Here is a 27,906-nt window from a genome sequence, read left to right as displayed (position 1 = left end):
ATTGAATTTTATCATTTATTCTTCTTTTTATTAAAAGTCAACAAAAAAATCAGAAACATTATTTATTGTTTAACAATTTGAAAACTTCCAGAATTTTCTCCAGCCACAATGATCACCGAATTGGTAACAGTAAGCATAACTGCTATAACACAAACTGTCTTTCGTCATATCGCACTGATCGGTCGGTTTACTTCCAATCTGAAATTAGTCAATGGATTTTTTAATTGTCTGAAAGAATTCAAATCATAGCCTTACTAATATATGTAAACTAGTTAACCAAAACAACGAAACACAAGTTATACTCTTTTGAAATGAAAGATTTATCATGAAATTGCAATGCGACTAGATGGTATCCGGTCATTCTACTAAGTAAAATAGAGTATGAAAATTCCTTCGACAATATCTTTATATTCAGTTGGTTGTTAAATGAAATATGTGCCGTCAAATAAATAAAAAATATAAATAAGGATATGAAGGTCAATTAACCTTTTGTAGATGGAACCCTCTTTGATCGATATATTTCAATACACTTGGCTCATAGAATTGATATCCTTTCTTCACCATTCTGATTTATTTAATGAAATTGCGAATATCATTTATCTAGCCAAACTTATTTGCAAAGAAAAGCAACCAAAATTAAAACAAACAGAATTAAAGCAACCAATGCCGCTATCTAGAATCACAAAACTTAACCAGAATAAGATAATGACATTAAAATGCAAATAGTACATGAATATGTTTTAACGTTTGTGTGTTACTATTTCATAATGCATCAAAAGCTCATCAGATGGGTACTGATAAAATGAGAGAACCACATTATATATAATCATATAAAAAAAATCCGAAACAAAACAAAGCATACTCTTTCAAAACAAAATATATACAATACGTTACACCAGCCCCCGTTCGGATTTCAACGTTTGTCTTTCTTTATTTATCAATAAAAGAAAAGACTTAAAAAAACGATTTTAAATAGTTTGGACAAAATACAACGCAGTAGGTTGGGACAATTATTGATGGAAGAAAGGTATGATAAAGTCTCATGTTGTCCCTTGAATGCAAATATCACAAACATATGTTATATTTCATGCGATTCTCAGTTCTTGTTTCATTTCATTTAACAACATCTTAATAATATTGGCTCTCGATTTTTGATTCTATGAAAAATTTGAAAGATTATGTAAGCACTGGGAGAGGATATATAATTGCATCATGGTTAAGGAACAATAAAATGCCAATTTTCATACAACGTTGAATAATCTTATTTCTTTTAAATGTTAAACTTGTAAAATGAGTATTGAATGACAATCCCTTAAAAGTTGAGTACGTGTTTAGAATGTACGTAATATGTATCAAAAAGTTGTCGAGTGCATAGATTTTTCTTAAAACTATTGTAAAAACTAGTAAAAATATGTGACATGGGCCTTATACTACAACGTAACCATATTATTCAAAACAATGTGCAACGTTGGCCAAACGTAATATCAGTCATGTTGGACCAACGCGTTAGGCCACTAAGCACTTAAAATGTTGTGCCATCGGAACCGAATTTGTTGTTCACAATGACCCATCTTTGTTTGTTATATGTGTAGCTACTATAAATAGTGTTAAGAAATTTTTAAGTACACAAGAAGCTAAAACAGTTGTAACAGTATATAAAAAATGGTTTCAAAAACAACATACATTTGACACTTTTTTTCAGACAAAAGTAAGAAGATTAGAATTCGTTTTTTTAAATATAACTTTTTCATTATTATCATTATGATACTTGCGACAAATAAATCAGCTAATCAAGCAGTTTGATTGTGATTTCGAAAGATATGAACTAATATATATGTACCAGATGTGCACAAAAAATCCACAAGAATAGAAATTAATTTTAAAACCATGACACTCCAGTATAACATTATTGTTATATGGGCTTTACTTGTGATATGAGTTCTAACATGTTTTCAATTTATTTTCCCAAAAGTCTGCACATGATAGAATGTATACGATGAGCGTATGATCTAAATGAGAAACATTATCACATTAACATTTTGCCAAAAAAAATCTCATTGATAGCAAATTAGAATAAAATGTTAAGTTCGAAGCACTCTTCTTGATTTGTCTACATTAGGAAACCTTCAATCTACACAAACAATAAAACCTGTGGATGTATAAGTACGTATTAACGTTAGGAGCTACATCACCTAAACGGTATTAACCAATCTATTACCTAGTTGTCAGTGAAAAATGTCAAACATATTCTGAGTGAGTATTTTTTATAGGTTTTTATGAATGCACTTGATGGATGAAATACACAAATCTTTTCTGATGCAAGTATAACTAAAATCCTTTAAATACTGTTATGTAATTTGATTTATTGTAACACATAAACATATTAATATCAATTAGATAAGGTTTAAGTCTTAATTTTTATAAAAATCAAATAAATGTTTGACGGCGGTAATCCTGTCTTAAAAAAGTAAAAGTAAAAATCTAAAATACCTGATTGGTGCATTCACAGCTGGCTGCATATGCGCCTTTGAACACGCCTTTCCGCTGGTAACAATTCATATCATGAACAGAAATCGAAAAATCGCACCTGTTTAGTACGATATGTCCGGCACCATCCAGTCGACCTGCAATAGAGTTTAAAAGAAAAGTCTAATTTATATTATTTTTTTACAATTGGCTGTACTATATTTGGGAAAGGGAAGTGACTAGGTTTTTTTTTAAATTATAATACAATTGTTAGAATATGATAAGATGAGTATCATAGTTAAACGTCTTCTGATTTTTTGTTTTTTTAAGGTTTTCCTATATTTTCTTCCCTTGCCATGTTCTTGAGAGAAAAACATTGTGTTTTCATTATCTGTTTTGTCTTGAAAACACTACAAGATATGATATGAAAAAAGACATTATATGAAAAAGATCAACTATAGATATTATAAAACAGAAAGAAAAAATAAACCGAGAGAAGTAAGAAAAACTCAATGTAAACATAAGCAGATGAAAACCAAGATATTTCTTGTAGTGCATATAGCAAGAAACTAATTCATCGATTCTGTAAAAGTGTACTTGACTAACTAGCGTTTTACACAAAGGGACTTATAAGATTACGTAAGAAAGTATATAAATTTATATAAACAAAAAATCAATTACAAATATAAAGACCACACTTTTGTCAGAATTTATGCTCTAATCCTATTTTTTAAACGTAGTCACGAATACTTAATAAATGGCACGCAGTCAACAAAAAATAGCTTTAGCACAAATGCATATAAATGGAAAAATGTAATGCAATCTGCCATAAAGGTGTTACACTTCAATTGTGAATCACTGTCTTGACGACTATATGGATTATATATCTATAAAGTCCGCTTGCAAAAGTAGCGAAGCTTAAACAACTAAATGGTATATGCAAATGCCTAGAAGTAACGTTGAGCCCAGGGGAAAAGGAGTCATCAGAATACATTAACGGAATATCTAACTTTGAGCACAACAAGTGTTTCAATGTTTACCAATATTGGAAAAGAACAGCAAATAAAATAAGTACCGCTCCAAGAAAATTCAAAATGGCAAAATCAAAAGCATCAAATGAAATGAAAACAACTGCCATATTCCTTACTGAGTACTAGCAATAACTTATATAAGGAATGGTCGATTGAATCTGGTTTTATAGCTAGCCAAATAACTTAATTGTGTGACAGTCGCATAAAATTTTATTATATTGACAACGATATGTTAACAAAACAAACAGGCATAATAGGTAAAACTGTCAATTTTAGAGGTACACAGTCAACATATTATTTTCTTTTTTTTTAATCTTAAAAAAAATAATAATGTCAACAAAGAAAAACAAAACGCCATAAAGACAAAGCACATAAAGCGAAAAAACGATAGACAAGAAAACAAATCTGACCACAGTTCAACATAATATTGGAGCCACGTCAAAAGGATATTACCCAAAAAGAACTAACTCAACAGTAAAGGCTAATAATTTAATTTTGGATTAAACGCGACTTCTGATTGGCTGACATTATTTTGTTATGAGCCCATAGACATAATTTAGTCATGTGACCGTGACGTCATCAACGTTTTTTCATGGTTTTCTACGGTTTAAAATGGAATTTAGAATTAAATTATAAGAAATGACTGTAATATTTATTCTGTCTATTCGAAATAACATAAAAAATGTGGTGCACACTGTTAAATAACCCGCTACGCGCGTTATTCAGTGTGCACCAAATTTTTTATGTTATTTCTTCGTAGACAGAAAAAATATTACAGTCATTCCTTAAATAATTTCCAAAAAAAATTAAGAACGATATAACATGTAATTAAGATGAAAAACAACGTCGGTATTTAAACTCTATACTCCAAGACCGTCACGTATTATTTGTGAAGTTGATACGGATTATTTAGCAACAAGGTCTTGACATCTTCTGATGAACTTTTTAAAATAAATGAAAAAGGACGAGACGTTCGTTACATAACCCACGTGTACCATTCTGAAATGACCGCTTACGTCATATTCGAGGTTTAAGTCTAAAAATAAGGCAGAGAAATCCGGGTCTGTTGTTTCTTTAGTTCTCAAGGATATATATTTGTGGAAGCCAATCAGAAAAGTTTGGAATATTAATCTAAGGAACATTATCAATATATCTGAATGTGAAATTAATGTGGCTCTTTGGTCTTCTAATTTTGACAATTGTCTGAAGGAATTTTGACTCAAATGAAGCTAAGAAGAGCTCAACAAAGAGATGCGCACAGTTCGTTCCCATTTAAATCTGAAAATTTCTTGAAAAGGTCTACCACCTAATTAAAAAAATATGTTGTAAAAATAAAATGTCAATTAAGAAACTCCAGCATACTGATCACTTGTTCCTATGTGTAGCATATATACGCCTTATGGTATTCCAAAGTAGTACATTTAAAGCGTAAGCTACCATTTTTATATTAAGAACTTCAAATTGCTGGAATGACGACGTCGATTGAGGAAATCAATCAAAATCAATTATAAAGTACAAAACAAGCTTAAATTCATTGTTTTCATAAAAAAAAAAATCGGAACATACTTCAGATAGCAAAGTAATTATTTCGAACTTACCCATTACCAAGTATGTTTTATCTTCGTAAAATGGGTGGTACCTTGAAGCTCCACACTGTGTATACATCACTTTAACATCATAAAGGTTGATATTACTTGGGCTCTGCAAAAACATATAATATTTCGATAGCCAAAGGACTCTTAAAGTTCAAAATACGTTTATCACAGATACATATTAAACGAATTCTTGTTTAACTTTTTTCATTATAAAGTGTGGTTTCAAGGTGAGATTTATGTGCAAGACCATATTTAAGCAACCTACAAGAGTTATTTTTTTCACTCTACATATCTTCTATTATTTTACATACACATCCAGTCCTTATTTTTCCAAAGGGTTTGCAAATAAGGAAATAAGGAGTGGAATGATGTTTCCATGCATAATTCATTTGCAAAAATTAAAGAAATGCAGTGTTTGTATCATCGTTTGATTGTTTTACATTTGTAATTTGGGATCTTTCAAAGCTTGCAATGCAGTTTGATATTTCTCATTCTTGAAGGCCTTATGGTGACCTGTATTTGCTAACTTTTACTGACCTGTATTTGCTAATTTTTACTGACCTGTATTTGCTAGTTTTTACGTAATTTGGTTTCTGGTGGAGAGTTGATCTCTATGGCAATAATACCACATCTTTAGATGTTTATATAGTGTCTTAAAATATTGAAATTGAGTGTCACTTGGTGTGTAATTCTTTTAAGGAATGACACATTTTCATTCTTTTGTATCTATTTGAGATTTGAATCCAATTTTCTTATTTACCTTAAGAATGTCTTTAACCTCTATCATGTAAGCAGCGTCGTCATAACCATATTTTTTGTATTTCGTTATTCTAATTTTGGCAACTGAAAAAATATGTATTAAACAACTGTACATATTCAAAGAAAGGATGGTTGAAAATTTTGCAGCATATGTCATTTTGAACTAAGTTTACAAAAGTAATCTTTAAATCCCGTATTAATCAAAATTGATCTGTTGCAACTGCATGTACCAAACAGAGATGACTGGAAAGTCATTGTTACAAAATTAAAATTATAGATGATTAAAGAGCAGTCACATGTTGTATGCGATTATTTCTTTTTCCTTTTATGATTGGTGTACTTTATTATGGTCAGACTGTGATTTGATATATTGGCCTATTCACAGAATCAGGGGATTTTGGCCTTATGATGTCAATACTATTTCATGCAAATGCAAATTTTCTACTCTTCTACCAGTCCTTGGTCATCATAATAAATGTGGATTTAACAATTTTGTAATGATTGGTTTCATTTCATTTGTATATTTCTTAAAACAATATGGTTAGTTTCAGTGGTTCCAAAATGGAATGGCTGTCTTCAGAGCATCAAGAGACGGCATATTATTGTTATTTTCAATTTGAGAATATTTGGATTTTCAGCAACTTGATTGGTTATTTGGTCATCATTTCCGTATAAAAAATAAAATCAAAAATATACTCAACTCCGAAGAATATTCAAAACGAAAAGTCCCTAATCAAATGGCAAAATCTTATAAAACACATCAAACGAATGAACAACAACTGTCATATTCCTGACTTGGTACAGGCATTTTTAAATGTAGAAAATGGTGAGTTGAACCTGGTTTTATAGCGCTAAACCTCTCACTTGTACGACAGTCTCATATCATTTAGAAATGCTGAGTATGGAATGGGTAAGAATGGCCTGTTTACAAAACTTTGAATTTTTCGAAAAACTAAGGATTTTCTTATCCCAGGCATAGATTACCTTAGCCGTATTTGGCACCACTTTTTGGAATTTTGGATCCTCAATGCTCTTCAACTTTGTACTTGTTTGGCTTTATGAATATTTTGATATGAGCGTCACTGATGAGTCTTATGTAGACTAAACGCGTGTCTGGCCACTGGGTCGATGTCACTGCTGGTGGACGTTTCGTCCCCGAGGGTATCACCAGCCCAGTAGTCAACATTTTGGTGTTGACATGAATATCAATAATGTGGTCACTTTATTAAAGGAGTAGGTCCGGTAAGGGCCGATTTTGGCCTCAAATTTCAGGATCATCTAACGAAAGTTTTTGGACACTTTTTAAACACTCAAGTGTCTATTTCAATTGATTCGATTGGTTTATGTGAAATATTTTAACTGATTAAGTCATTAAAAACGCTCTGATTCAAGCTTAAATATGAACAATCTATCAAATATGCCAAAAAACGTCACTTTTCAGATGGTTTTTGTCAAAAATGAATGTGGCCGCATCCGTGTTCATCCTCAACCTTTATATATGTTTTGTATTATCATCAAATACAACTTACATTTCAATATTATGAATGAACACGAATGCGGCCACTTTCATTTTAGACGGACACCGTCTAAAAATTGACCAAAATGCTGAAATTTTGAAGATTTCAGTAATTTAGCATGACTTAATGATGCTAGAACGCGATATTTGTGCATTGTATCGTCAAAAACAGCTCATATTTATGTAGCAGAAGCATTTTACTTTCCAAAATATAGGTTAAAGATTACATTTTCACAATTTTCTAAAACTGCTATATTTTGGGGCCGAAAAGGGGTCTTAGTGAACCTACCCCTTTCCTGTTTACAAAACTTTGAATTTTTCGAAAAACTAAGGATTTTCTTATTCCAGGCATAGATTACCTTAGCCGTATTTGGCACCACTTTTTGGAATTTTGGATCCTCAATGCTCTTCAACTTTGTACATGTTTGGTTTTATAAATATTTTGATATGAGCGTCGCTGATGAGGCTTGTGTAGACGAAACGCGCGTCTGGCGTACTAAATTATAATCCTGGTACCTTTGATAACTAAGTCAAATATGTATTATCGTCATTTTGTTTATTTTCTTTGGTTACATCTTCTAACATCAGACTCGAACTTCTGTTGAACTAAATTTTAATGTTCGTATTGTTATGCGTTTACTTTTCTTCATTGGCTGGAGGTATAGGGGGAGGGTTGAGATCTCATAAACCTGTTTAACCCCGCTGCATTTTTGCGCCTGTCCCAAGTCAGGAGCCTCTGGCCTTTGTTGGTCTTGTATTTTTTTTCATTTCAGTTTCTTGTGTACAATTTGGAGTTAATTATGGCGTTCATTATCACTAAACAAGTATATATAACTGTTTAGGGGCCATCTGAAGGACGCCTCCATGTGTGGGAATTTCTCGCTGCATTGAAGACCTGTTGGTTACCTTCTGCTGTTGTCTGTTCTATGGTCGGGTTGTTGTCTCTTTGACACATTCCCCATTTCCTTTCTCAATTTTATGTCTGTGTGGTCAAATTTGAACATTGAAGCACTTGAGATCACCCAAAGTTTTTGGTTGGTTTCGTGTTGATTAATCTTTATGCTTTATTATGTTGTGTTTTGTTTACTATTGTTTGTCTGTAGATCTTAAACTTTTTTAGCCATAGCGTTGTCAGTTTATTTTTAACTCGTGAGTTTGAATGTCCCTTTGGTATCAATCGCCTATCTTTATACTAATGAGTTTTATGCTCTTTAAAGAAAGCTGGTGCTCAACAGACTCAATTGCGTCCATGATCCTGTGCTGAAATTTTATTGTTGCTCATGTTGAGTATTTCTTTTAAAATAACATTACTTATATATCTTACACATTATTTGTTTGTAAACAAATGTGTTTAGTTCAATAGACAAATAAATAAAAATCATACATCATTGTAATCGTCATGTTAGTCAATTATTCGATTGACATATTGAAATACATGTCGTTTCGCTGCAATAAAAAAATTTAGTACGGTTATTTGTTTTTTAATCTGATCTAATGGTATGGATGTTGAAACGGTGGTAAGAAAGACCATCACACCTCACCCTATAACTGTAAGTTATACAGTAATCCCGAGTACTTCATTTCCCAAACGTTGCAGAATAACCCTTGTCTGAATATTGTCGAGGCAGTTCTATGCACAGCACGCCGATATCGTTGAAAATAAAGAAAAGAAACAGAGTCCTTTCTATCATATTTATGATTTGATTACATCCGTTTCATGGTCATTAAATATGTATTGCTGCATGATAGTTCAGAAATTTTTAGTTTATTAAATACAAATATACTGAATGTATTTGTTAGTATTGTCGTTAAAAACACATATATGTCAAGATATTTTCAAATAAATAACAATGGATTATGTCTCCAAAAATTGATACAGTTAGTAATGCAGAATATAAAGAAGGACAATTTGAATAGATAAAATTACACACTATACATCAGCACCATCTCAACCGACATCTTTTGGTATTTGACTTGTACAAGATGCAATCAATTGACAACTTTAATTTTTCAATGTAACTGACTTGAAGGGAACTAAGAGAACAATTTAAAAGTGTGGTGTAAAACAACAACTGTATTAAGACCATATGATGAATGCCAAAAAAACGGTTAAGCCATTATTTGTAAAATAAATTAATAACTTCTTGGCACTTACGAATATGTGCTTCAAAAAGGGGAAGAGATATGATATATTGGTCGATTTTTGGTCTTATGTGAAATGTTTTATTTTTGATGTTTGCCCCTTCTTACAGTCTTAATACTGCCACAACAACAGCATTATTCTAAATACGCAATCATAGATATATTATATCATTCTTGGTATCTGCATACTTTGATTTTAATCACGGGATTGCTAATTGATTTTATTAAGTGAAAACCAGTAATGTATTGCCAGCTGTCTGTCAGATTTATGCTGCCGGTCTATTGAAAGGGTATGTACGCATACCTTATTCTTAGAGTAGATATTCTTGAAGTAGTGTTTGTATGAAATGTTAAAAGATGTGTCTGAACACTGTCGTTTGATAAAGGGAAAGAATAAAAGAAATTCAAAATATTACAGGCAACAATTAATATGACATCACACCCAACATCACTGGTTGAAATGTTAAATGGAATTAAAATCAAATGCTCTTATAATGTAGTGAGCAAGGACGAAATATAAATTTCCAATAATTATATCCATTCAAAATATCGATTGCCGAATATAGATGGGAAGGGGGAAATTACAGTTTTGACAATACCCATGGGTGACAGATTCTTAGTGATAAGTGTAACATACCAACTGGAGATCGACAGTAGACAACTTGTGGATGTCTGTATTCGCATTTCTGAGAACAGTCAGCAGTCGGAGGCGACCATGAGGTAGGCTGGCTCGTTCCATATCCATATGAAATCACGTTGGATAAACACAGTCCTACCAGAATCCACATTTCGCTTCTTAACAGTGAATTGATGTTACAAAATTCTCCACCGTTGAATGGAATTTAGTGTGGTAGGTTTCGGAAACTGTAATTGAATGTTTATAATCCGCAATATTACAAAAAAATCAGCTGTTACTAAATAGTAAATTGATAGGATTATGCCTGGAAGATTAATGAAACAAATGTAAACATGAGCAACCTATTTATGTACAAAACATTTTCATCACTCCCCTTTTAATCAATTTTCTTACTTTCTTGATCCTTAGTTAATAAAGTCCTTCAGAGCAATTTTTGAATACAAAAATTATTTCAACTGTGTTTTTGTTTGTGTGTGTGTTTTATCAATTGTTAGCGTCTAAAATACTATGAAATGTGGTTTAATAGAGCTTGCGTTTATGATACAACACAACACAACATTCTTAAATGTTTGTGTGTAGAAGATGATTTGATTGTCCAAAATTTCGTATGCAAAATATAGATTGAATGACTTTTTTCGAGATTTATGTAGTAAAATTATCAGTTAGTGTAACACCGGAAACAGAGCTTACATCAAACTGGTGAAAATCAAAAACGTTGAAATGTGCCGATTGATTGTTTTAATAAAAATAAAAAATAAAAATTGAATGTAAAATATAATTCAAGACAAAAACACAATATATTTTAAAATTGTAATCTGTAAAAGAAAGGGTTTGTCATTTTAGCGCTATTTTTTTTTAACATTGCCATTTAAGCGGGAGGTTTGGCTAGCCATAGAATCAGCTTCAACCCACCATTTTTTTTTCATAAAATGTCCTGTAACAAGTCAGAAATGTGGCAATTGTTATCTAATAGTTTGTTTCTACGATGTTGGCGTTTCTTTATGTTGCACTTCAGTGTTCCTCTTGTACCTTTGTTTTTCTCTAATAGTTTATGTGTTCCTTCGGTTATAGTTTGTAAACCGGATTTATTTTCTCTTTATTGATTTATAAATTTTAAACAGCGGTATACTACTGTTGTCTTTATTTCACCCATTTTAAAAAATGAAAGCCGATTACAAGGCGCAATGTAGTGTATACCTCCGTTTTTAAATATCAATTTAAACACATTATTTTATTAGGAATTATAGATGAAAGGTCTATTGAGAATAAAAAGTACTGTATAAAACACAGTATTTAAAAGTAAAATAATAATAAATAGAAATAGAAAAGTTTAGTTCCAGTAAAATTTATAATAATATATGAAGTGAATATGCGTCTTATTAGACTTATCAACATATTTTAGTATACAGATTCTCCTGTGCAAATGTATCTAAAATAATTAAAAGACAACTCTATTATAAACATAAATATGTAAATATTTCAAGTAGTTTATCTATGTTTCAAGCAAAAAATATTTGATTTTGCGGATATACTTTTCTTTTCAAACTGATTACACTTTCGTTACCGCATCGACTTTATATATTGGATTAGAAAAAAAAATATTTATTTCATTCAGAATATATGCATTTAAGCGAAAAAAAAAACATGTTTTCGAATAAAGTTATTTTTGTCGTGATGAGGATTGCATTTTAGCCAGATGCCACTTTCAGTATTTTAGTGAGCTGTTATTTCTCTTTATGAAAGTGGAGGTAGGATTCAACCAATATGATAGCAGAATATCTTCTGGGATAAAGCTTGGCTTATATCTAAATATAAATGAGGTTATTTTTTTGTTTGTTCATATGAGCCAAAGTTTTACCTAAAACGATATGTTATATATTCAAAGCTATGTTATGAAAGGTACCAGGAGTATAATTTGATACGCCAGACGCGCGTTAAGTCTACAAACGACCCATCAGTGACGCTCGGAACAAAATAATTATAAGGGACTTATCATTTTTATCTGGGAGGGGGGACTGGTCAAAATACAGGGGGGATCATTTTTTTTGTATGTAGATAAGGGGGGTTAAATTTTTTTTATAAACTTAAGGTGGGGGATCAATATTTTTTTAACGTGTAAATGCGTACTTTACATACTTCAAGAAACAAAATGTCAACAGTCACATGTTTACCACCATTCATATACAGTTATAAGTAAGACATCACATGACTTAGGTAATGTAGGAAGCTGCCATTTTTTGTCATTTTGTCACATATAAAATGCATTGTTGCTTCATAACTCCGAATAATCCAGCCCGAGTAATTATATTTCACTCACTTCTATCATTACATTAAAAGAGGGACGAAAGATACCAAAGGGACAGTCAAACTCGTAAATCTAAAACAAACTGACAACGCCTTTGCTAAATGAAAAAGACAAACACACAACAGCACACATGACACAACATAGAAAACTAAAGAATAAACAACACGAACCCCACCAAAAAACTAGGGGTGATCTCAGGTGCTCCGGAAGGGTAAGCAGATCCTGCTCCACATGTGGCACCCGTCGTGTTGCTTATGTGATAACAAATCCGGTAAATAGACTAATTCGGTAGGTCACATTCATGAAAGGGATTACTGCTGTTTTGTTATTTAGGCCTACATGTAATCAGTTTAATGGTTTGGGAGAATTTAAGTATCAGACTTTCTTAATAATATACTACAACGGGTTGTGCTTGATGGGGAGATATCTGGTCAAATTCCTGTGTTAGTGGGTGCCTTAAGGCTCGGTTGTGGGGCCCCTTCTTTTTCTGATATTCATAAATGATCTGCCTGCAACAGTAACATCAAATACAAGCTTGTTAGCAGATGACTGTATTTTATACAGAACATTTGAAAATCGACAAGATTGTACCATCTTACAAACCGACTTAGACCCCCTAGCTAAATGGGAACAAACCTGGGGTATGCAATTCCACCCAGAAGAATGCAACTCCCTAATTGTAACAAAATCTCAGTCACCATACAAACATAACTATGAACTTAAAGTCCACATTTTAGAATCAGTGAACACAGCAAAATATCTTGGTATCACCTTATCCAACAACATGTCATGGGATACCCATATCGACAACATCGCAGCTAAAGCAAGGCTTTTTGCGAAGAAACTTAAAAATAAATCAGGAAGAAACAAAAAGTTTGGCTTACAAATCAATGGTAGGATCAAACCTCGAATACTGGTTTTCAGTTTGGTCCCCTAACACCCAAAAACAAAAAAAATAATATTGAAAAGGTACAAAAAAGGGCAGCATGTTACGTCACCAACAGGTACCATAACACCAGTAGTGTCACTTCCATGATTAACCATCTTAAAAGGAAGTTACTAGAAACAGAAACAGCAATCGAGTAACAATGATGTATAAGATCACACACCAACTTATAGCAGTCGATCCAAACCTTTACCTATCACCACAGCCAGTCTAAAACGCCAGATCCACCAACTCACTACAATATAAAACTTACAACACCAGAACATATTACTTTAAGTACAGCTTTTTTTCCTACGCAGTTGTACTCTGGAATTCACTTCCACAAAACATCATTAGTGTTAACTCTTTGGATCAGCTTAAAATACTGATCCAAAGTCAGTATATTTAGATATCCACCCTGTTTGTACATATATGTAAAAGAGATTTTTAATTTTTGCACAAATTTAATATTTGATTACTACACTCTTTGGATTGTTTCATTTTATTAAGTGTCTGTTTGCGATGGGTCGATGTATAGTCATCAATGTGCAATTATTCTGAGATGATGAACACCACTTATGTACCTATTTTTTTTTTATTATAAGATCCCTTTGGATCAATATATACCTTTCTTTCCCTAAAAAAATGTATTTTTTAGACTAAATTTTTGGGTTATTATCACACATTTTAATATGAATGAAATGTGACAATCAATCAATGAGTAATTGAATTGTTCAAGCTGAAAGCATGGACTATCCATATAAAAGTGTACCGACATAATGAAGATTCAAATAAGGCCTAATGTAAAACTTCAGTTTATGCAGTGTTTAGGAGAGGCACACATAATAGAATCCTTTTAGTAAATAATGTATTGTTACTGTTTCAAAAAGTTAACTTTTTAATGTATATTTATTACAGAGTTAATAATAGGACCAAGTTTTTTTTTAATAGCCCAATATAGGGGAAAAAAGTCAGAAAAGCTTCCCAAAACACTGTCTTGCTTTCTCGACTAGTATTCAAAGAAGAGCTTGTTTTCCTCAAATATGATTTTTGACTCAATCCACTGAGAATATTCATGTTTGCAATGTTTCCACGAAACAACATGATAAGTGTTTAGCTTGTTAAAATTTTGGCAAGTTAAATAGAGGGGGATCACATTTTTTAAATGATTTTACAGGGAGGGATCAAATAAAAATAGTAAAATATTGTGGGGGGTCAAGAAAATTTCATAAGTTTGATTTCAAAATGACCAGCCCTCCCCCCTTTCCCAGGTAAAACATGATAAGTCCATAAAGCTAAACAAATACAAAATTGAGGAGCATTGAGGACCCAAAATTCCAAAAAGTTGTGTCAAATACGGCTAAGTAAATCTATTCCTGGGATAACAAAATCCTTAATATTTCGAAAAATTCTAAGATAACGGTAGAATTGTTCCTTTCAAACATCTTCTGTATCATATTTTTGTGTTTTTACTGTTACTTGTCATCCGTTATCTGTATGTTTTTTTAAATACATATAATCTCACGAAAATGGAATTGAGTATCTCTTTTGCACTTGATACTCTCATTCAAGATGGTTTAGTGTAAGGAACAGTTGTATAGGGAATATTACCAGAAAACTATTTTAATATCCCTCGAATGAAATAAGTCGAAATATTCAATAACACAGATTTGAAATTAATAATAAATAATCATGGTCTATTAAAGTACCCAGTTATATTCATTTAGTTTATGGGGAAGACAAGTCATTTATTTATTTAAAAGTGCAATCTTTTTGTCTTCATTACTGTTCAATATCTAGCGATACAAAAGAATCAAGTTTAAAGTTACTATAAAAATTCTTTTAAACATTATACAATTTTTAAATTATCCGAAGTACAAAAAAAAAAAAACATGATACCATTCATTTACATAATAATATCTTATGATTTTTTTTATAAATAAATTGGAATTTGTAAACAAAATGCTAAATATGTCTTCATAATAAATAATGATGTGTTGTCAGATTGCCAATGACACAATTTTTCATCAGAGACCAAAGCGCTTGATTGTATGCAACTATAGATTAATGTGCGACCTTCAACAAAGAGCAAATTCGATACCGTATAATACAAACCATTGAAGCCCCTAGACGTGACAAAATGTGAACCAATTCAAAGGAGAAATCCTAAATGTATGCTAAAACAGTAAAAAGAAACATGACAGGCAGAATAAAGGCAACAGTAGTATACCGCTGTTTGAAAATGATAGGCAGAACATGTTCTTTGACTATAAGACTACCAATGTGATTCAAGGAATTCTAAAACTTGGAAATTATAGATTGTATATAAATTAAGGCACAGTAGTATACCGCTGTTCAAACGTCATAAATCGATTGAGATTAAAAAAAAAAAATCCGGGTTACAAACTAAAACTGAGGTAAACACATCAACTATAAGAGGAAAACAACTTTCGATATTAATTTCTCTTTTTCTGTGTTGAAAGTATACTTTGTTTGTGGATATGATTAAATTATTGAAACAATTTTCAGTCAATCTTTCCGCACTTTTGAAACTGTTTAATGGCCATAATCCCTCTATAGAATTATAAATACACTCTCATTTTTCTTAGATATATTAGCATAATTTAAAGAGCATAATAGTCTTTATTGTAATTTTACGGGAGAATAAAGTATGCTTTCTTTCTGCTATTATTTTTCTATTGTATTTTGTATCGTGCCAATAATGCAAATACTTCTAATGATGATTCTACTTAAAGGTCAAGGAATAGCATGTCACAGATTTTGTTGAAATTTTGCATACTACTACTACTTTTACACGTTGAACTCTGACTGACAATCATAAAAATATTTCATTCAACTGTTGAACTTGCTTGTTTTGAAAAATCTTCACAAAATTCAACATTTGTATAGAATGAACATAAAATCTATCCAAAACTTTGTCAATATCAATTTGATTTTTTTAAGTAAAATGTTGATAATTTAAAAAAAAATTAAAAGATGTAAATAATTTCACGTTATCCAAAACAAAGTCTTTATGAATATTTATCTCGATACTTGTAATACGGAAATTAATGTATCAACAACATATATAATCACTGATAAAAACACATTTCGTGGTGCAGGTTATTTTTGTTCTTATGAATAGTTGTCTCATTGACAATCATACAACATTCCATATTTAATATTTGGTTAAATGCACAACTTGCATTAGGTGACATCGATTTCTAAACATTATCAAAAAAAGCCAAGTAGCTTAACGATGCAATGTTTATTTTAAACAAAGGATGATGTAGAGGTAGGACCAACTCACTCTGAATGTTTTTCATTCGCCCCGAAAGCAGTTAAAATCTACCGAAACTCTGATGTTAGAGAGACTAGAGACATTGAAGGTTTTACAATAATTTTATACATTCATTAAATTAAAATGTTGCTTTATATTACATTTGACCAGATTAAATACAATTCTTCTTTGATTAAGGAATACCATCAACGTTTTGAAGATTACTTTCAGGCACATGCCTGTTTGAGGTTGTTTTAAGTTAATTACAATATAATTTTTATGTGTAAATTTAATATGTTTTACAGAAGGACATACCAATATAAAAATAAAAATAAGAGGATATGATATTATTACCAATGAGACAACTCTTCACCAGTGCTCATATGACATTGAAGTTTATAACTATAGGTCACCGTATGTCCTTCAAAGTATAAAGTCCTTAAAATTAAACCATTGTGTGACGTCAACCTATTCATTTACCGTGGATTCTTTTTCTAGAATCAACGCTTCCTAAATCCGTCGCTGAAATGGACTCACCAAATTATATTCAATTGTGTTCTTTGTTTGTCTAATTTCATTAAGTTTGAATTGGCCAATTTACTGATTTCTGTTCAATAATGGAATTATTTTAAAAACTTACCTTTAATTTTTGTAATTTTTATATGCCTGCACTGGGAATCGAACCCGTCCATGAATTCTCCTAAGTGTCACTAACATCATCATATCGACGAAACCTCTCGGCTACCAATTGGTTACGATTTCATTGTCTAACATATATATATAAATGAATATTTGATATACATCGGTACAACGGACAAACATGAATTGTACATTTATATATACAATAATAGGCAATCGTAGTGTATCAGTTGGTAGCCGCGAGGTTTCATGGTTACAAAAATGTATGCTTAATGAGTTAGAACTTGGCGGTTTAGGTTCGAATCCTTACATATATTTTTTTTGTTGCCTCTATTCTCTAGTTTTCCTGTTTTGTTTCTTGTTTTTTAAGTTATTGTGGATATTTTGTTTAATAAAAGCGAGTTTCTCCGTTTTTAATCGGATCATTGTTAGCTATTCCACATGTTTGAAATGAAAATGTTTACATTATAGGTGTTTATTTTTGTTTTATAAATCAATATAGTATGATTTCATCTGTTTATTCGCAGATTCCTAAGCTAGAAAATCGTGATATGCCTAGAATAAGACTTCTTGTTAGAAATTTCGGACACATGCTTTAAATATATGCTATATATATGTTTTTGTCAAGTTGTTGTCCCCAGCTTTGACATATTTCCCATTTTCATTCTCAATCTTTTGAGAAATAAGATAGAATATGTCTCATTTTGTCAAAAATGTTCAGATGCCTGATAAATGAAAATCTTTAAGGACAGACGTGGTGTGTTCAACATGTATTTGTATTGTTTTAACCATTGAATTGTAATATATAATTTAGTGTAATGCATCGTTTGTCACGATAACATGGTTATTTAAACTCACTTACAATACCTTCTAATTAAGAATAGGCTTTAATTTTGAATAGATATTATCACAATAGTTTAAGTTATAGATACAATGGATAAGCGTTGATTCATGAAAAACAAACCATTCGCCCTGCGGGCTCATGGTTTCTTTTTCAAGAATCAACGCTTATCCATTGTATCTATATCACATATCACCAGATGATGGACGATTAAAAAACACTTTTTTACTCGTCCATTTGTGAAGCTTCCAAAACCTAAGGGTAAGGAGTATTTGAAAATCTCGAGTCGTGCCAGTATCATTAAATGCAATGGTGCTGGCATCTGGTTATAAGGAAAGTGTAACCAAACCAACCACAGGTATTCAGTATAAAACATCAGACATAAGACAAAAAAGAATTGTGAAAACAGTTCTCAGATTTTACAATGCATTGTTAAAACAGTTTTTCTTTAAAGAGAACAAAACATTTGAGAGGACATAGAGACTAATATATGAGTGAGGCTTCTTATGGAGGCAACTTCTTAGCCGGGCTGAACTTTGGCAGATTCGGATGAGATATTAAAAAATTATCTCCAAAAGTAAACGTGACTATTTTTTTTCTTTCATTTACGTCAGATATCGGGGGAAAAGATAGCAAATATCATACTTTTGTCATTAAGAGTATATCATAGACATAACATAATGAACAGGATATGAATATGATGGAGCGGCGACTATGTCGTTAATGACGGTAGGTGTACAAAATGCAATCGTTTTTCAAACTTATATATCGAAAAAGGAGATAATATATATTAAAAAAAAGAAGATGTGATATGATTGCCAATGAGACAACTCTCCACTTAACTCATCAGATAGACAAAAATACAAGTGGACGTGGTCGGGTACTTGTACATCCAAACAACAAAATGACACTAGGTACAGATCTGAGAGTGCTCGCAGATAACAGACAACTAGTTCAAAGCCACTAACAACTTATTTTTTTCATAACCCTTCTAAAATAAAGAAACTGAAAGGTCCATGCAAACGAGAAGGGTGGAACGTCATCTTTGCTATGAAATATTTTATGATATTTTTCCAATTATCTGCAAAACATTAAAAGGTATGCTAAACCCGAGGAAGTTAACTTAGTAGACTTACCAGATTATCCATGGATTGGTGAAGGGAAACATGAACAAAAACGCAAGGATTATTGAGAACAGTAAAGACGTCAGCATTGATAGTTGCATTTGTAACCGTTTAAAGTTGCTTATAAACAAATACATCCCTATCTATTTAAATACAATAATGAGACTAAGACATGTAAGCTGAGTATTGTAGCATTGATAAGGTAAAAGAGTCAATTGTGAGCTTGCGCGTTAAAATTGAAGAAGAGATATCTGTGAGTCTAAAGGATGCAGAAAAGATTTCAGAGCTTATCGATGCAGAAAGTTCTTGACTTATAATAACAGATCGACAGACACAGCAAATACAGAAGAGGAACATTTCCGTCGCAATATTGTAATCCATTTGGAGACTTTTTAAAACGGAGACCGCCTTAAGATTTCAGTTGGAAGATTGGAAAGGTAATGTATTATTTTGGGTTGCTTCCAGCACAAGTTATCAAGCTAACCAGTGCAGATGATTTGGTTACAATGCTTTGGGAAGACGACTTATTAACACCATCATCAACAACTGTAGTATTGTGGTAGAGATTGTTGGAATGTAAAAATGTTTGTGACTATCAAGGAAGTCTATATGATTGTTTAAAATCAATGCATGCAGATTTATTTCTTAATAGTAAACGTCTTCTAACGGTAGCATGCATCTTGTCCATACAAGCCTGTGAAGCCGGACGTCATAATGGCGTAGTTTGTTCATCATCTTGAATAATGTGTTATAGTTTTCTTTTATTTGTCTTTATAAAATTACTTTTACTACTAAGTCTGTGTTTTTGGTGATATTCATTTGACGTTACTCTGTACTCTATACATCCCGTCATTGTGTTATTGTTCTATGGTAAATAATTGTATTCTTGTCTTTCGCTGTTGCTAACATGCTATTTCTATAAGCCTTTGTGTACTTCTTTTTATATATTTATTTGTTTTAATATAGAGATTAAGATTATAACACAATGTTTACTACTGTACCCCTATGTTTTACATGTTTACCTATTATGTCTGTTTGTTTTGTTCCGTTTATAAATTTTGAAATTATTAAGAAACTAAGGTTTCGACTCTCAGGCAAGGTTGACTTTAGATGAATTTGGCTATTTATTTTAGGTAAATTTGCAATATAGCTCATCAACGATTTCGGTACCGAGTACATCTTTGGATTGCAAATGTTTGGCTTTGAGCGTTCCTGATGAAGGTAAATCCAGAAAAGCGCTTCGGACGCATAGAATTATTAAACGTGTTGTTTTACAATTTTTTACATCACTGGGTAGATACCTCTGCTCATGGACTATCAGTCCCCGAGGGTAACATCAGCTCAGTAGTCAGTACTTCGGTACTGACATGATTTAGAAAACTACTAAAATTGTCCATTTATAAATTTTGAAATTATTAAGAAACTGAGATTTCAACTTCCTTAGGCAAAGTTGACTTTAGATGAATTTGGCTATTTATTTTAGTTATTTTTGTCATATAGCTCTTCAACGGTTTCGGTACTTATACATCTTCGGATTTCAAATGTTTGGCTTTGAGCGCTTCTGCTGAAGGTAAATCTAGAAAAGGGCCTCGGACGCATTGAATTATTAAACGTGTTGTTTTCATTTTTTTACATCACTGGGTCGATACCTCTGCTGGTGGACTATCAGTCCCCGAGGTTATCATCAGCTCAGTAGTCAGTACTTCGGTACTGACATGATTTAACAAACTTTACTAAAATTGTCCGTTTATAAATTTTGAAATGATTAAGAAACTAAAGTTTCAACTCCCTCAGGCAAAGTTGACTTTAGATGAATTTAGCTATTTATATTAGGTATTTTTTGTCATATAGCTCATCAACGATTTCGGTACTGAGTACATCTTCGGATTTCAAATGTTTGGCTTTGAGCGTTCCTGATGAAGGTAAATCCAGAAATGCGCTTCGGACGCATAGAATTATTAAACGTGTTGTTTTACAACTTTTTACATCACTGGGTCAGTACCTCTGCTTGTGGACTATCAGTCCCCGAGGGTAACATCAGCTCAGTAGTCAGTACTTCGGACTGACATGATTTAACAAACTTTACTAAAATTGTCCGCTTATAAATTTTGAAATAATTAAGAAACTAACGTTTCAACCCCCTCATTTTTTAGGTATTTTTGTCATATGGCTCTTAACCGGTTTCGGTATTTATACATCTTTGGATTTCAAATGTTTGGCTTTGAGCGTTCCTGATGAAAGTAAATCCAGAAAACCGCTTCGGAGGCATAGAATTATTAAACGTTTTGTTTTGAATTTGTTATGCATTCTTTTGATGTGTTTGAATTTTGATTTTGCCATCTGATAAGGGACTTTCCGTTTTGAATTTTCCTCGGAGTTCAGTACTTTTGTGATTTTACTTTTTTAATTCCAGAAGAACACAAACATACTTATGCATTACTATGGGCGAAGAACGCATGTCAGGGTTAGTTTAGATGAATGTTCATCATCACGATTTAAAAATCGATGTAAGGGAGATCTTCCAACTTTTTATTTCAAAGAATACACGTACGACAGATGTTTGAGAAATGTATTTTTCTGCTGTTGTCTGTTCTATGGTCGGGTTGTTGTCTCTTTTACACGTTCCCCAGTCCCATTCTCAATTTTATTTGAACATTATTAAAGCATGATGATGGATACTAAATACAAGCCGAACAATTTTACATTTAACGCGATATATTTGCACATTTGTAATATGGAGTGTGTATTCTGCTTGCTGTAGTTGAATTTTATTTTTGTATACAAGATCTTTATTAGAATAGTCCTAATGGCGGTTATATGTTGATATATTAATACTTAGTTTAAACATATTTATTTATAGTGGATTGGGAAACAAGTAATTGCAACTTATATATATCCCTCTCCACTTTGCGGGTGCGAGTTCTGCCTTGTAGCACCATTAGCCTACTCTTTTTCGAAACCTACAAGGGTGTCTTTTGCATGCATGAGATATATCTGTCTCTTACCACGGGTCAGTCATTTATCGTCCCCTTCCGACAGACTATCATCGTTTCTCAAGACCATACTCGCAAATGATGTCAAGGGAGAGCCGAAATTTCAGTCCCTGAAATTTTCTTCCCGGAGCGGGGATCTAACCAGGAACCTTTGTGTTAGTAGTCTGGTGCACTTACCACTACACCACGGCTCTTAATCTACGATTAAACAAACACTTAACATCCATCGTTAATTAGTGTATCCACGTAAACTTGTCTTTTCATATATAAATTTGTTCTTGATTTGAGGTTGCAATAATATTTCGCCAGTATGACCTGAAAACAGTATTAAGTTGTTGCAAGCACAATTTGACATGGCCTAGATATTTTCCCAAATTTGGCTAATTTTATATGTTGGACCCCACCCTTTTTTAAAGTCTTCAAGGTAGGTTTGATTGCAGTTATTTATTGCTCAAAATTCAATTATGGCGTAAAATTGCCCTGCTTTCCTCTATATAACATAAGCAGTTATTTCAGTAGTTGCAATTATCAAAATGTATATTTGAAAATCAAATGGCCAACTTGTAGTCTAATTACAGCCCTTTAGATGCGAAAATTGACAGGATTTTGGGAGTTTGAATAGTTACATTTTTTTTAATTTTGTGAATAGATACAGGCGACTTCTAATTTTCTTTCTGACCTATTTGTGGCAATTTGTTTTACAAAAATACCGAACTACAGGCAATATTCAAAACGGAAAGTCCCTTTTTAAATGGCAAGATCCAAAGATTGAACACACAAACGCATGGAAAACTGTTGTCATATTCCTGACTTTGGTACAGGCATTTCCTAATGTAGAAAATGCTGGATTAACCCGTTTTTATAGTTTTCTGCACCTCTCACTTGTATGGCAGTCGATTAAAATTCCATCATATTGACAAAAATGTGTGAACAAAACAAATATACATAATAGGGAAAATTTTCCAAATTCAGGTACAGTAGTTCACATTGTGTTATATTAAGATTTAATCTTAATCACTATATAAATCAAACAACCATGTTAAAAAATGGCATATATAGACTCTGTAGACAAAGCAAAAGGAAACAAGAATACAAAAAGTGATCATAGCACAATAACACAATGGCGGGATGTGAAAATACCAAGTCACGCCAAAATGGACCAAATAGTATTGGTTAAAAATATCATGACAAAGGCAGATAAAAAAAAAAAAGAACACTTCAATACGTTATAAAGACTAGTAACATCGTAAGTACCTATAATCTATACTTCAAGAACCACCATTTTTAAAGGAAAAAAACATCATCAATATATCTGTATCTGAAAGTAAATTATCTGACTTCCTTGATCTTCTTGATTTTAACAAATGTCTGGAGGAACACCTACTGATATTAAATAAGAAGAGGTAGATAAAGAGAAGCGTACTGTTCGTTCCTATTGGAATGCTGACAAATCTTTTGAAGAAGTCTACCTCCAAATTCTACACATATATTGTCAATAAGAAACACCAGCATACACTTATTTCTCAGTGTAGCACATTTTGTTCACTATTAACATATTATGCCGTATGGTATCCAAAAGCAACAAATGTATAGTGTGTGTTACCATTTTTGTACTGAAAACCTCATAATTTTAGACAATTTTTCTATTTGACATGATGAATGATGATATACAGGGTTGAAATATGTATAATTCATATATTGTTAATACCAACACGCGCGAAAACGACTGTTATCTTTTTTGGTATCTGTAGATATACCTTACTCATGTGAAGCTCTTATGTGCATGGAATTTGTTATTATTAGAAGAACATTATCTAATTTGAATTTTATTCTTATTGATCTATATTTATATAAAAAAAAAAAATAAGCAACGTAACTGCCATTAAATTGTATGCACCAGGTTCAGCTCAACTAATAATATCCTATTTTAAACTGTGCAATAAGCAATTACAGATGGTATATATGTGGGTTTTATGTTTACATTTTCTCCCTCTTATGACTAAATAACGTATTGTAATAATGAAATTTATCCGTTTTCAGCCTTGCTGACTATTTTTTTACGTGTGTATTATGTAATGGGATATCATGAGACGTTTTATATTCCGGACTTGTGCGTAAGTCAAAATCGGTGTCTGACAGCATATGTTGTGTTGATCATTTTGAAATCCTGACAGGATTTCAAAATGATCACCCCAACATATCACTAGAAGAGCATATCTATGTTATTGTCTGGCCTTTGTTTTCTATCTTATTTGAAAGTAACTTTTCCGTTTGTTTTTGTTAGATTTCATTCTTGTATGGAAGTGACATTTCTGTTGGTTTTTTTTTTTATTATTATTTTTTTAGATTTGGTGGTGGTTCGAGTTGCTTTGTCTTTAGTTTTCAGTGTAGTGTTTTGAAGGCTGTTGTTTGATTTCGTCGTTTTTCTGTCTAGTCTTCGTGCTGTCTAAAAGAGAGAGACAAAAGATACCAAAGGGACAGTCAAACTCATAAATCCAAAACAAATTGACAACGCTATGAATAAAAATGAAAAAGACAAACAAACAACAGCACACATGACACAACATAGAAAACTAAAGAATAAAAAACACCATAAAAAAACTAGGGGTGATCTCAGGTGCTCTCATCTGACGATATTTTGCCTTTTGGTATGCATTGTCTCTTTATATAACAAAAATGTTTAAGTTTAGGTTAGGTCAAAAATAGATATGATAGTTTTGATTCTATTTCAAATAATAATGACGTCTGCGGCAAACGCATCACACTTAAACAAAACAAAATAACCTATCAAGACGTCATAATTATTTGGACTAATTTCATGTTTGTTTTCTGTAGTATTATTAGATGAACACCGTATAAACAAGTGAACTTTGCCTATGTGTTCGGTGTTGTTAACTTTTCTAGTTGTAAACATCAAAATTCTATTTCTTTTATATGTGTAGCAATTGCGTTTTGTTATAAGTTCCTTTTTAATGCAAAGTATCATACTCTGTAAGACATCTTGTATAACACTGTTGCTAGTCGATAGCATGTGAAGATGGCCGATGATTTTAAAAAAAATGCTCATTTGAAATTCTAGTTTAATGCAGTTGCGCCGATCACACATTTAAAAAGTGTTGCCCAATTTAGATTTGGTGTTTTCGTTTTACAATGATAGAATTCTTGTGAAAATGTTCATAACAAAAACTTGAGGAGAAGGACGACATAGCATTCATGAGGTAAAGGCACAGTAAGATGGATATGTCACAGGATTTGCTAAAAATTTTCATACAACCGTGGTTCGTTGAAATACAAATAAACGCAAATTCATGTATCAACAACATATAGACTTTTAAGAAAAATCTATGGAGTAGAAATCAGAGATCAGATGATTTCAGACAAATATTAGAAGGTTTTTCGCCAAGTTTATGTTCTTTCTAAACAAATGTTCACCCTTTTTGATAGAATTCTATCAGTAATTTATCAAATGATTAATGAGATAAATACATTATGTTTTCGAATTTCGGTTGTAGTTCATCGAGCTAGAGTTGTATGCAAAATTTTACTAATTTTTTTACATAGGCCAGTTACTGTAACTTGATCTTAATTAAATGATTATTTATACTAATTTTGATTTCACCTTTTCCACAGGGTAAATTAAAGGAGTATAATAATATAATATAATATAGGGGACATAACTCGTTTAATGCATTATATTTGTAATGTTCACATACCTGTCAAGTATGAATATATTTGTCCGACAATTTGTATAATATTTGTTTTCCCAATGAATTCCACAAGTCATAAAAGACAAATTACAACAATATTATAAAATTATTATTTTCTTTCTCTGATATTGAGAAACATAAATATTTATGAGGGCTTAGCGAAAGAAGATTTGTAACTTATGTGTGAATGACCCCTCATTTGCAGTGTAACTAAGCTGATTTCACGAACATTAAGTGACGAATGCCCTTGTTATTATATCACGAATGAACTAAACTTTTTCTACCATATTTGGATGCCATATAATGCAATGTGTTGCAGATAATTTGTAGATACAAATGCACATATATTATATCTGTTTTATTTTATCAATGGCTTTTTCTTGAAATAGCATTTCAGTTCAAAAATACGCACTTAACTGTCATTATATCGACTTAATAACCTAAAGTTATGTAAACATAATAGAAGTTCACAACTTCATCATGAAATTTCTGTATATTGGTCAAAGATGATTTTTTTAATAAATGGCCTGGTTGGGTTATCATGCCTTTCATTACATAGAAAAAAGTTCACAAGTACCTTATTTATTTTTATTTCCTTATCTTTTTTTAGTTTGTTCAGTATTTGGTTTTTATTTCAATAAATGTACCTGTATTTTATATATGAAAAGTAAAATCACAAAAATACCTAACTCCAAGGAAACTCCAAAACGGAAAGTCACTTCACAAATGCCAAATTCAAAAGCTCAAACACATCAAACGAACGGACAACAACTGCCAAATGCCTGACTTGGTACAGCATTGTATACTGTAGAAGAAAGAAGAAAGTGGATTTAATATATTGATAGTTTGCTTTATACATGTGTCGGTAACAAAAGTTTAAATAAAACGTACTTAAATGCCACAACTTTCTTAGCAACCATCCTAAATCAGAGCGAAACAGATTTCTACATGAATCATAAGACGCTATTAGCCAATAGTTCCAAATATGTGGTGGCTTATTTTACCACTATGGAATCCCTGAAATGCAGTGGGTCTGCAAAACTTAAGTTAAAGTTTTCAAAATATATTAGAAATCATAGACAATACTGACACAACAAAAGGGGGGCGAAAGATACCAGACGGACATTCAAACTCATAAATCGAAAATAAACTGACAACACCATGGCTTAAAAAGACAAACAGACAAACAATAGTACACAAAACACAACAAAGAAAAATACAGACTAAGCAACACGACCATCACCCAACACCTGGGGTGATCTCTGGTGCTCCGGAAGGGTAGGCTGATCCTGCTCCGAATGTGGCACAAATTCATCAGTGGCAGCAGAATGTAACAGAAATCATTATTAAAAAAAACCTGTAACTAATAATGCTAGATATTGTTGAAAGTTAGGCTAATTAGAATGCTTCCTACAAATGACAAGGAAACAAGTCTACCATGCATATAAAAAAAAGATATGGCTGATTGCTAAACAAATATGTTTTCCTTAAATGACGTATATATATATGTAAGCAACTACAGGTCTCCTGCATGATTTGCAAGGTAATTTTTCAATGTAACTGTTAAAATATTTCTAGAAAAATAAACTAAACAGTACTTTCAAGACTAATCTTTTCGTGAGGTTCATCTTGTACGTTTTAAAATAAGAGTTGAAAATTATCTGACAAAACCAATAACACACACTGATGATCTAAAACAAAAAGCGACTATTTTGTATACTGCGTCAACACATATTTTCACTAAATTGATTTTATGTAACATATGTACAAAATTGCTTGGATTAAGAAAAAAGACAGATTAGATTTTTATGAATTTATTACGAATACACAATAACAAAATTCAAACATTATACAGCAATGATAAGTCAATGCATTGATTGACAACTAAAAAATAATCTTTTGATATACACAGAAAACTATAAACGATCATTGTAGCAATTGTGCTC

At 31.8% G+C, this 27,906-nt stretch overlaps 1 protein-coding gene across 1 annotated transcript; it reads right to left on the bottom strand.

Annotated features, from left to right (window-relative positions):
• Window positions 1-49: 49 nt before the first annotated feature.
• Window positions 50-26,036, bottom strand: LOC143048423 (metalloproteinase inhibitor 2-like). Its single transcript, XM_076222108.1, has 6 exons — window positions 25,967-26,036; window positions 10,147-10,373; window positions 5,853-5,935; window positions 5,096-5,198; window positions 2,491-2,624; window positions 50-198 (listed from the first exon to the last, which is right to left on the bottom strand). The coding sequence occupies exons 2-6, from the start codon at window positions 10,295-10,297 to the stop codon at window positions 70-72; spliced, it is 600 nt and encodes a 199-aa protein (XP_076078223.1). The 5' UTR covers window positions 10,298-10,373; window positions 25,967-26,036; the 3' UTR covers window positions 50-69.
• Between the last annotated feature and the right edge of the window lie 1,870 nt (window positions 26,037-27,906).

Source organism: Mytilus galloprovincialis, chromosome 1 (assembly GCF_965363235.1).
Source record: "Mytilus galloprovincialis chromosome 1, xbMytGall1.hap1.1, whole genome shotgun sequence".
In the NCBI taxonomy this organism is placed as follows: domain Eukaryota; kingdom Metazoa; phylum Mollusca; class Bivalvia; order Mytilida; family Mytilidae; genus Mytilus; species Mytilus galloprovincialis.
Note: the sequence above shows the minus strand (reverse complement) of the source record. Positions and strands in the feature narration are given on the sequence as shown.